The sequence below is a fragment of the Sminthopsis crassicaudata genome, chromosome 3, assembly GCF_048593235.1.
Source record: "Sminthopsis crassicaudata isolate SCR6 chromosome 3, ASM4859323v1, whole genome shotgun sequence".
NCBI classification, from domain to species: Eukaryota; Metazoa; Chordata; class Mammalia; order Dasyuromorphia; family Dasyuridae; genus Sminthopsis; species Sminthopsis crassicaudata.
This window is the reverse complement of record NC_133619.1, coordinates 80,868,293-80,880,737: the sequence shown is the minus strand read 5'-3', so window position 1 is coordinate 80,880,737 and position 12,445 is coordinate 80,868,293. Positions and strand designations below refer to the sequence as shown.

At 34.1% G+C, this 12,445-nt stretch overlaps 1 protein-coding gene across 1 annotated transcript in view; it reads left to right on the top strand.

Moving 5' to 3' along the window:
• NBEAL1 (neurobeachin like 1) overlaps nt 1-12,445 on the top strand; it is a 186,418-nt gene that overhangs the window by 167,345 nt on the left and 6,628 nt on the right. Inside the window, exons 47-54 of the mRNA XM_074299004.1 lie at nt 2,117-2,233; nt 8,129-8,218; nt 8,806-8,915; nt 9,474-9,646; nt 10,160-10,254; nt 10,521-10,637; nt 11,192-11,353; nt 12,063-12,211. Of these exons, the coding sequence (XP_074155105.1) occupies nt 2,117-2,233; nt 8,129-8,218; nt 8,806-8,915; nt 9,474-9,646; nt 10,160-10,254; nt 10,521-10,637; nt 11,192-11,353; nt 12,063-12,211 (1,013 nt within the window). The remainder of the gene's footprint in view (nt 1-2,116; nt 2,234-8,128; nt 8,219-8,805; nt 8,916-9,473; nt 9,647-10,159; nt 10,255-10,520; nt 10,638-11,191; nt 11,354-12,062; nt 12,212-12,445) is intronic.

Here is a 12,445-nt window from a genome sequence, read left to right as displayed (position 1 = left end):
TAAATTATTAAACATCAATTTAATCATATTTCAAAATACCCAAGAGTCAGTGTAACTATATAATCTTGCTTTATGAATGATTTCATCACTCTTTCAAAGGCTCAGTTTTGAAAGAACAGTCCTGCAGTGCTAGAGCTCTCTAAAAAGAGCTGACTTGAGAATGGAGATAGGACAAATGAGGGGAGGAGCTCCAACTGTGGAATGGATTGCTGAATGAAATAATATACTTCTTATCCTTAGAAGTATTAAAATAGAGATTGGATGAAGGAAACCTACATAGTGGGAGGTTTCATTAGATGACATAATGCAATTTTTAGTTCTAAATTTTTACTATTTCTTTTCCTGCCATTAAGACACACCACAAGGTATAAATTTCCTTTATTTGACCATTTACTTAACACACTTAAATTATTCTGAAAAGAAAAAGGAACTATGTGCCAGGCACGGTACTACATGGTAGGAATGCAATAGAAAAAAGGAAAGACCCTGCTTTCAAGAAGGTTATAATATAGTGGTGGAAAACAACAAACAAAAGGAAACTGGGTACAAGGGAAAGGGGAAGACACCATAGGGTATCTAGAGAGGAATGTCTTGTTTCATGGAGTTGAAACTAAGTGAGTTGAAAATCCAAAATTTTCCCTTTATAAAATAAGGAAGAGACTTCAGCCCTGATCAGATAGGAAGGGGGGAAGGTGTTGAATATCCAAAGCTTAAGTTAGCAGCATGGCGATGAGATTAGAAGGGATTAGTTCATCCTGGGAGGGGCATATTCCATGAAGTTGAAACCAACCAGAATTGTAGATGAAATAAAATAAATAAAATGAAGAAGAGCTTCTTGGCAGGGCTCATCTCTGGGTATCTTTCAATCAGTCTGAGATGGAGCTCTTGTGGATGAGCCACCATACAGCAGCTGGCATTCAGGAAGAAGATTCCTGAAAATAACCTTTTTAAATGATTGATAGATGTAAAATGTGAAAGCTTAAACATTCTGATACTTTTTGGAGTAATTACCCTTAGCATTTTTACTTTCATGAAATATACATATATTTGGATCATTGATTCTCACTCTAATTCACAGATACATTCTAGCTACATAAATTTATCCTGACCTGGCTGAATCAGTTGTCCTTAGCTAGCTAATAGCTCTATATTTACAACTTCATACTTTGTGTGGTCCTGGATTTGTTTTAAAGTGTGTACTTCATCCCTCACCTGTTTGTGTATTCAGTTAAATGTGTTAAATACTTATGAAACCACTATTATGTACAAAGTAAAGTGCCAAGTGCTGAAAGTAAAAGACAAACTTGAAGTAATACCTGCCCTCATGGAGAAAACCTGCTAGGGTTTACAACATGTATGCAAATAAGTTAAAACAAAGTATCTGCTATGCAGAGAGCATACTCCTAATTAAAGGATATCAGGAGACCTTCTGTAAAAGGAAACACTAAAGTTGTGCTTTGAAAAGTTGTGCTTCTGTAATAAGGAGAGAGAGCTTTCTAGATATGGAGCAACACTGAAGCAAATACCTAGAAAGTTGAGAGGAAGGTTGTCTAGGAAGAACAGATTGCAAACACATTAGATCAGAAGGGACAACATGCAACTGAAATGAAAGATGAGAAGGAAGGCAGGTAAAAAAGAATTTTAGGGGGGTAGTACTTTATCCTGGAGGCAAAAGAGGGTCCACTGAAGATTTTTGAATAGGCTGTTTGTGACATAATCAAATTCCCTGTTTTAGGAATATCAATTTGGCTTAGAGATGAAGATTTAGATAGAGAACCTGAAGGTGAGAGTGAAAGATAAGGGGGACCAATTAGAGGACTGGTGAAATTGACCAGGGAAGAGGTGATGGGCATGTCACCCAGAGTAAAGACTGTGTGGGTGGAAAGAAGGAAGAGAAGAAAGGTAAAGATAGGATTGATAAGACTTGAAAACTAACTGGATATGGGAATTGAAGAAATACTTTATCCTGTATAATTATTATAACAATTCTATTGTAGTTTTCAGCAATTGAAGGTTTGGCTAAAGAATTAAATGGCTTTAAATTGTGAGTGACACATTTGTAATATGTGCTGTATATGTACTCTTTAATTATTTTTCCCTTAAAATTATTCTAAAGGAACCACACCCTCCAAGATTATCAGCAGAAGAAGTAGTACAGAGACAAACCAAAACAGACACTGCAGCCTTGAACCTCTTCCAGCATCTCCCTGAACTCAACTCATTTTTCATAGAGGTAAAATTCTACTCTATAACATCACTAAAACATACCTAGTTTGAAATCATGCCAACTTTTATTCTAGTACATTTAATAATGGAGGGGGAGCAATTGAACAGATAATTAAAAACCATAACATAGGGAACAAAAAAAACCTTGAACCGGATCAGAAGAACTGAGCTTGAATCCTAAAGCTTGTATTGTTTCTTCTACTTCTTTGACTTAGTCTAAACTTCTCTGAGTTTCAGTTTCCCAAACTGTGAAATAGTGATATTTACCACATCTACTTCAACAGGGTGGGGAAAACCAAATGAATTATGTAAAGCACTTCATAAAGATAAGAAATTATACAAATATGTTGTTTACAATAACTTGCAATTGGCTTTTGAAAATACTTTTCCTTGTTTTTTACTTTGAACAAATCTAATATTAAGCTCAGTCTGAACTGAGCTTCTCATTCTCCCTGAGATTACTTTATATTGCTTTATATCTTCAGGGACTTTCTAATATCTCCCAGCATCAAGTAGAGATTCCTTTGTTTGGCATTTAACACTTTTCACAACTTGGTTCCTTTCTTTCTTTTTTTCCTTCAACATACCCTGTAACCCAATAATCTGGCCTCTTTGTTATTCCTCATAGACAATGCTCTGTCTCCTGTCCTCTGTTGTTGACCTGGCTGTCTATCAGGCCTAAAACTCTCTTTCCTTGGCTTTACCTCTTAAAATTCTGGGCTACTTTTAAAAACTCAACTCAAATGCCACATCTATAGGTAGCGTTCCTGACTTCTGTTGTGAGAGCCTTCCTCTCCAAAGCTACCTTCCACCTGTTCTGTTGGTTCTATTTATATATTGGCTATTTATATATATTCTTTTTTTTTAATTAAAGCTTTTTATTTACAAAACATATGCATGGTAATTTTTCAACACTGACCCTCGTAAAACTTTCTGTTCCAAATTTTTCCCTTCTTCCCCGCATCCCTTCCCTTAGATGGCAAGTGGTCCACTACATGTTAACTATTTTAAAGTATATGTTAAATCCAATATATGTATATATATAGTTATACAGTTATCTTGCTGCAAAAGAAACATTTGATCTAGAAAGAGAAAAAAAAAAAACCTTAGAAGAAAAACAAAATGCAAGCAAACTTCAACAGAAAGCATAAAAATGCTATGTTGTTCCATACTCAGCTTCCAAGGTCCGCTCTCTGGGTGTATAGATAGCTCTCTTCATCACTGAATGATGGAACTGGTTTGAATCATCTCAATTTTGAAAAGAGCCACTTCCATCAGGATTGATGGATAGTCTTCTTCTTGTGTTTAATGATCTCCCGGTTCTGCTCATTTCAGTTTGCGTCAGTTCATGTAAGTCTCTCCAGTCCTTTCTGAAATCCTCCTGCTGGTCATTTCTTACAGAACAATAATATTCCATAATATTCATACACCACAATTTATTCAGCCATTTTCCAACTGCTGGGCATCCACTCGGTTTCCAGTTTCTTGCCACCACAAAAAGGACTGCCACAAACATTCTTGCACATACAGGTCCCTTTCCCTTCTTTAAGATCTTTTTAGGATATAAACCTAGTAGCGACACTGCTGGGTCAAAGGATATGCACAATTTGATAACTTTTTGAGCATTGTTCCGAATTGCTCTCCAGAACAGTTGGATCAGTTCGCAACTCCACAACAACTCCGGACTCCCGACTCTATCAGTGCCTCAGCTTTCCTATATCCTTTCCAACATTCATCCTTTTCTTTTCCTGACATCTTTGACTATTTTTTGTATTCCCAGTGCAAGGGCACTGAGTAAATGCTTAATAAAGACATGCTTGCTCATGGGTTCATGTAAAGGGTGTATAAGAGCTAAGAGATCTGGGAGAGGAGACAGACTTCAAGATGGAGACTGTCCTGGTGGCTCTCTTGCCTCCTGCACTGAAACCAAGACCCATTCCAGAGGGCCTCCAGAATGGGTCTTGGTTTCAGTGCAGGAGACAGGAGAGCTACCAGGAGGCTGATGCAGATGAAATGAATCTTCTCTTCCAGTCATTGACTCTTACATACTCTATTATGAGTACATCATGATAGGTGCCAATTTTGTAGAATAGGTGTCAACTTCTAAAACTATACTAAGTACTAAGTACATGTAAACTAGAGAATCATTATATTAATTCCACTGAGTTAACACCTTGTAGGATTAAATCAGTCACACTGAACTAGAGAACTCACATGCTAAACTAGATAACCATTGTCTTATCAATTCCACTGAGTTTAACACCTTGTAGGATTAAATCAATCATACAGAGTTCCTTCCCTTTACATGTTCTTTCTTAAAAGGGTAAACTTATAAATTAGTAGTTTGGTCTAAATTGTGTCCCTGGAATTTGCAGAAGGTACTAAATTTAGTCCCTCTCAATGACATACAATCCTACATTATTTTAAGTCATTGTTCTAGGTAAGGGTGTCAGTAAAGGAGTTGAACAAACACAGAGGGGATATCATTTTAATTTAATACTCTATTGATCTGTGATTTCATCTGTGTGGCTGTTCTTGCTACTAATGCTGATTATAAGTCACTATATTTCCCCTCTCCCCATTTTTCTTTTCATTATAAGCTTAACAAACATCAACAGACACAAACATTTCATTATCACAAATAAAAACAGGAAGGAGTATTATATATGCAACTGTACTAAAATTGTTCTGCCTATCTTTTTCCAAATTTCTTTTTTTTTTTAAATGTATTCTTAAATGCTGTATTGATGTTCTTTTCTTTCATTTCTGTTTTTTTTTGGTTTTGTTTTGTTTTGACATTACTATAATCACTAGCTATCAATTCCTTTCCTCCAATAGAAATTCTCATTTTTTTTTTCATTTTGCTTTTCTCTTATTAATCTCTCTCCCATTAGCCTATCTTCACATTGAGCAAGTAAAATACAAACAAACAAACAAACAAAAATCCTGTGTAATAAACCCTCAGGGTATACATGTGTACTCTAGCAAAACAAATTCCCTCAGTCACTACATCTGAAAATGTATAAATTGCATGTCTCTTTATGTATTTTAAGTTTATCACTTCTTTAGCAGGAGGTGAGTTGCATGTTTCATCTTTATTGATTTTGTATTCATTTGTTGTATTCATTATTGTGTATTCATCTTCATTTTTTTTTTGTATGCAGTTTATCATTGCATCTATCAGTATTCTAAAGTCTTTCAAAGTTGTTTTTCTCTGTAAATCTGTCATTGTACAAATTGTTCTCTTAGTTCTGCTCACTTTTCCTCTGAATCAGTTCATAAAGGTCTTCTCCTTTTCCTCTATAATTGTTAATGTCATCATTATTATGACACATTACTATTTTGTGACATGTATATGTCATAATTTGTTTAATCATTGACCACTCCCTAATGGGGAAGTAGTCCCTAAGATTCCAATTTTTGATGACAATGAAAAAACTTGTTACAAATATTTTGTACATGAAGATCCTTTTCCTCCTTTTAAAAAAAATTTCCTTGGACTACAGCATAGGCCTAATGGTAATAGATCTGGACTAAAAAGTATGAAAGATTTGATAACTCTCTGGGCATAGTTCCACATTGCTTTCTTGTATGGCTGGAATAATTCACAATTCCACCAATAGTCTATTAATATACCTGTTTTCTTCTATATTGGTTTGCTTGCTTTCTTGGGTAGGGCAGAGGTAAAGGCAAGGGGGAAGAAAAATTGAGAACACAGAATGTAACAAGAATGAATGTTGAAAACTGTCTTTACAGGTATTTGGGAAAATAAAATACTATTGAGAAAAAAAACACCTGTTTTCTTGTAGCTACTCTAATATTTTCATTTTTTAAATTTTGTCATTTTTACCAGTATAAAGGGTGAACTTAAAAGTACTTCAAAGTTGCTTTAAAGAGCATTTTTTTACTTTTTAAAAAATAGGCTTACTTACTTCCTTTGAAAACTACCTATTCTGAAAAAATTACCTATCAAATCTATGACCCTTTTATCCAGCAATATCACTACCAAATCTAAGCCCAAAAAGATCAAAGAAAGAAGAAAAGGACCCCATATATGTACCAAAGTATTCTTAGCAGGGTTTTTTTTTTTTTTGTAATGTCAGGTAAGTTGAACCCAGGACAGTGTCCATCAACTGGGGACATGGCTGAACAAGTTATAGTATATGAATAATGAAGGAATATTCTTGTGATGTAAGAAATGATGAAGGGCATAGTTTCAGAAAAAAAAAAACTGGGAAGATTTGTATGAAATAATAAAAAATGAAGTGAACAGTTTACATAATAACTGCAATAATGTAGAGATAATCAACTTTGAAAGATTTGTAACAATTTGTTGACAGCCATAATTCCAAAGGACTCATGATAAAATATGCTATCCACTGCTAGCTAGAGAACTAATGGACTCAGAGTTTAGATTGAAGTATATATTTCCTTCCCTCCTGCATTCTTCATTTTCTTCCTCCCTCTCTCCCTCTTTCCCTGCTTTCCTCCCTCCTTCTTTCCCTCCTTTATTCCTTCTCTTTCCCTTACTTCCTCTCTTTCTTTCTTCCTCCATTTCTTCCTTTCTTCTTTTTTTCCTTTCTTCCTCCCTTTTTCCCTTCTTTCCTCCATTTTTTCTTCCCATCCTTCTTCTCTCCCTTTCCTCCTCTCTCTTCCCTTCCTCCCCTTCTTCTTGTCCCTTCCTTCCTTTCTTCCTACCTTCCTTCTTTCCTTCCTTCCTTCCAAATATATATTTGATTGGGGGAGAAGTGTGGTGAAACATAATTAATACAGAAATTTATTTTGCACAACTACTAAAAAAACCTGCCTATTCATATCATTTGACCATTTATCCTTTGAAGAACAACTCTTTGTCTTATAAATTTGAATTACTTCATGGATATAAAACTTTCCTAAATTAAACGTGCTTCAAAAATCCCCCCCCCTTCCTCAGTTAATAGTTTCCCTTTACTTTTTAATATATTAGTTTATCTGTGCAAAACTTTTTTAATAATGCCTAGTCAAAATTGTCCATTTTTTTCTTGTGCGATTTTATTTGTTACATTTCTTTCTCTATTCGTAGATCTAAAAAGCAATTTTTTTTCTTTTTGTTCCTGCTCTCCCTAATTTTTTAATGATGTTTTTTTGCCCATTTAGTTTTGGGTAACTATAGTTCTTTTCTAGAATTTATTTGCATTCTTAATTTATGAATCTGTTTTTTCTTTTTTGTTGTTGCTGAATTTTGCCTTCTAATTCATCCAGCTATCTTCCTTCATTTTGTAATTAAATTTATCCCATTCACATTCATAATTATCATTCTTAATTGTGCATTTTTTCTTAAGGACATCTCTAATTATTAGCTAAAATGTAATTCTCTGTTGTATTAATATGTTGGTCCTATTTTTGTTCTGTGGTATCCAAGCAGTATAACTAATCCCTTTTCCACAAGATTGGCCAGGCATCAGAGATACAAAGGCAAAAAGAGAGGCTTCTGTCCATGAGGATCTTAAATATTTTCAGGGGAAATAGTATATGTATATATTACCCCCCCCCAAAAAAAGGAAATAAATAATGGTAATGACAGAAAAATGGGGAGAATCAGCAGCTTGGGTGATTAAGATGGATTTCAAAAATAGGCTTTGATGGACACTTTGAATTCTAAAAGAGAGAGGTGATAAATTTTCAAAATACTTTCCTCACAATAATTTTACAAGGTAAGTTGAATAATAGCAGTATTTCCTTTTGAGAGAGGAGGAAAGTGGAACAGAGATGTGAGACTTTACCCAAAGAAATAGTTGATTAATGGCAGAACCAGAAGTTGAATCTGGAACTTCTAACCCCAAGTCCATTGATCTTTCTCTCTCTCTACTTGATTGGGAATCTTTCTGATTTAAATTCTAATATTTTTCTATTTCCCTATTAGGGTATCAGTGATGGTGTTCCACTAGTAAAAGCTATTGTTCCCAGAAATCAGCCTCGTTCTTTTATGACACAGGGTAGTCCAGAGATACTGGTAAGTTGGTTTTTATCTTTTTCAGATCCTGTTGTTCTCATGAGACTAGTGAAAGGCAAAAAAAAAAAAAGTAATAAAGCCCCTAAACTATAATAAACTCATCTTTTGCCATGTCATCAAGTTAAAAGAAAAAGTAAAGTTGGATATACATAAAGAGCATAAGTAAATCAGATGTATTTGTTTTGACTTACAAATGGTGCACTAAGTAAAGTCATAGCAGAGTATTTTATTTATCAGTTAATTTCTGGTTCTAACTTATGTAATAAATAATATATCTAAGAATGATGGCACTAGCCCTCAGATTATCTATTATAGATACAATTGTATATTAATAATTTTTGAGAAGTTAAGGGAAAATGATATATTATTAAATACAGTAACCAGAGTCATATTTGACAACTAGTCTTGAGTGAAAGTAAAGGAGACAGAGTTCTTGTTGAACCATATGAGAATTTTTTTATTTTTTACACAATTAAAAAATGTTTCTCATTTAGTTATCTAAAGTTTAAAATGTTAGATTCCCCAAATCATCAGTGGAAAGGGAAAATTAATTCATCTAACTTCATCATTTGTATGTTGTTTTCCAGTTAACAGCAAGCATGAATTGTGTAATTGGAACCCATGGATGGCTGCCTTACGACAGAAACATTTCTAATTATTTTACATTCATCAAAGATCAAACTGTGACAAATCCTAAGTAAGTAAAAGAGTAGTACTGATGGTCACAGGTGGACGGTAACATTCCTTCCCTTCAGCTGATTACCTAATAACAGATGATCTTCTTGATTCCCTTAGGTAGCAACATATGCCTTTGTTTCTACTTGACTGCTTCATTTTGATTCCTCAGCTTTGCCCAGATCTTCATTTCCTATGTACTCTGAGACTTTAAACTTCTTGCCCAATTGTTCATCCACTTTTTTCTCTAAATTAAGAATGTTGCTTAATCCTCTGGTTTTGGAAACCATGCTTAATCTTTTCATTTCAGTGATCTTATTGCTAACATCGTTGATATTAGCAGCAAAAATTTTGTTTATTGCCCACCTACCAATAATTTCTTATCACAAAAGATATCACTGTGATAAAATGAATACATTGCCTTTAAAAAAATTTTTTTTTTTGGTCATGCAGTGACAGATGAGTTGTATTTAAAAAATATGAAATAACATGAATTTCAGAAAAAAAGCAAAAAAAAAAATCTTTCTTTCGGTTTATCCAATTTTTCAGAAATATCCTTTTTTTGTTAATGTGTTTATAGAACTCAGCGTGGCATAAACAGTCCTTTTGCTCCAGGACTAGCTATTACTTCTAAGCTATTTGTAGTATCACATGATGCAAAGTTATTATTCAGCGCGGGACACTGGGACAATAGCATTCGAGTAACATCACTCACCAGAGGCAAAATGATTGCACAGCACATCAGGCATATGGGTAAGGATTAACTTTAATCTCTGAAAAAAAAACATCTTTTATACTTGCAGTGAGCAGTCTTAGTCTAACAGAAGATGTGAAACATACTTCCCTCCTCTTGGTGGACAGATGGGGAGCTGCAGGGAGCAATTGTTATATACAATGTCAGAAATGTTTATTCTGTAAATTAGTTATACTTCTTTTCTTTATTACAAGGAAAGGTTCATGCCAGGCACAATCCTAAATATACAAACATTAGCACATTTGATCCTCACAACAACTCTGGGAGATAAGTATGGCTATTTTACAATTGAGGAAATGGAGGCAGACAGAAGAACTTGCCTGAAGTCCCATAGCTAGGAAGGACATGAGGCTAAATTTGAATTCAGGTCTTTCTGGCTCTGTGCAATATGGTGTTACTAGCATCTTTTCTTTTAGTTCTGGAATTATGAGAAAGATATCAGCCAAATTTAAATATTTGGTCACCTTAGATTAACTTAGTTCCTTTTATATTAAAGTTTTCTTTTCTTCCAGATATTGTGACCTGCTTATCCACAGATTATTGTGGAATACATTTGATTTCTGGTTCCAGAGATACTACATGTATGGTATGGCAAGTAGTACAGCAGGTAAGTACACTTGCCTAAGGCAGAATCAAGGTTTGCAGTCCTACAACACCCAATCAAATGCTCTTTCCAATATGTTATGAAAAAGCGAATTCCATATTTACAAAATTAAATCAATGTATGTAACTTTTAAGATAGTAATGAATAACCTCAGTTATAACTCTAATATTTGTTCATGATTTGAAAGTTAATTTCAATAAGAACTACATTATTACAAAAATAGCCTGTTGGAAGATGACCTTACTTTTACTCTGTTGTTTTGCTAATAGGGAGGTATACCTGTGGGCTTAGGGCCCAAACCACTTCAGATTCTTTATGGACATACTGATGAAGTATCTAGTGTTGGAATCAGCACTGAACTAGACTTGGCAGTGTCAGGAGCAAGGGTAAGATTTTGTCTTTTTTAAAAAAGATGAATTATCTTTATTCTAAGTGGCAGGGGAAAAAAAATCTAAAATGAAATTTTATTTTTGGGATTCTTAGCAAGTAGGTAGGAAGAACTATATTCTATTTATATGGGAATCTTGAAAGAAAAATTAATATAGAAAAAAATTGAAAGCAGTTGTGATTTATTGCTACTTGAAAAAGTTTGAATTTCTGCAGTTATAAATCTGCTGAACAGTAGTTTGGAGGAGTCATAAAGTGTAAGTTCTTTGAGGGTAGGAACTGTTTGCTTTTAGGCTTTGTATTCCCAGTGGCTGCCATATTACCAAGAATATAGTAGGTCCTCCAAAAATGCTTATGGAATTGAACGAAATGAAAGATCAGGATAGAATCTGAGAATAGGGAATGGTCCAGAAAGTATGTGATTTTGTTAGTTTTCTATTTTTATTTCTGTCCACCCTCCCCAGATTTATTTCCCTTGCTTCTTTATACAATGTCCTTTCCTTTTCCTTTTCCTTCTGGTCTTTTTCTAGCTTCTATTATCTCTACTTTGCAGGATGGCACTGTGATTATACATACAATTCAGAAAGGCCAATACATGAGGACTTTGCGACCGCCGTGTGAGAGTTCTCTCCTATTGACAATTCCCAATTTGGCCCTGTCATGGGAAGGACATATTGTTGTCCATTCCAGCATTGAAGAAAATACTACTCTCAAGGTATATAATGTTTACTCTATTCATGTAATAACCCTGGATGATAGCTATTTGTTTAGTCTCACATTGTATTGATTTTGAGGAGAACAGGAAGGTCCTTATTTCAGGACTTTGTTTCAGATTCCTTTACCTGTTTATGTCTACAGCAGGAAAACATTATGACAGTGCTATATGTTAGTGATCTGTGTTATACTTTATTAAAACACATATGAAAAAGAATAATTTTTATTACACTGGAACAATTAAATCTAAAGTGAAGTTGTATGCAGTGTTTCTCCTCAGTCTTCCATACAGTAATTTTGAAAATTAGATTCTCATTTTATGGAGAATATTGCAAATGACATTTTTTAGTAATATAAGCCTTTATCTGGAGATATTATTTTAATGTCTTTTAAAACATTCTCTGTTAAGTAATTATTATTGAATCTTTATTTGTAAAAAAGGAAAAGATACTATGATTCCTACTTCCTTGGGTAATTGAAAGAAAATATTGTGCACATAAATGTTTGGCAAACTATAAAGCTCTATATTAATAAACTACTAGTGTTATTGTCCTTAAACTCCTGAATTTTTTACCATATTTTTTATTTAAAATTTTCTGAGGCTCAGAAGTCATTCCTTGTCATAGCCATAGATTTAAATATGAAATAACCAGAAAAAGGAAGTTTATTCTTTATTACATATTCTAAAATCTCACATATATTCTCCACAGGATAAAAATGCTTTACATCTCTTTTCTGTGAATGGAAAGTATCTAGGATCTGAGACCCTTACAGAACAAATAACAGATATGTGTGTAGCTGGAGAGCACATCATAGCGGGCAGCTTGCAAGGGTTCCTGTCTATACGAGATCTCCACAGGTAAAAAAAAAACCTAGAATCATCAGCTCATCACTTAAGAAGTATGTTGTATGATTAAAATGCAGGTTGGTTATCTTTCAGTAATTTCAATAATTACCTCAGATATCTCCTTTGGCATGTGTGACAGGAATGTTGAAAGCTAATCATGTTTTGTGCTTAGGACTTGAAAGGATTTGTCAGAGTAACACATAAGAGTAGAACAGGCCAAGAGCTAGGTGAGGAATGAGTTCTAGC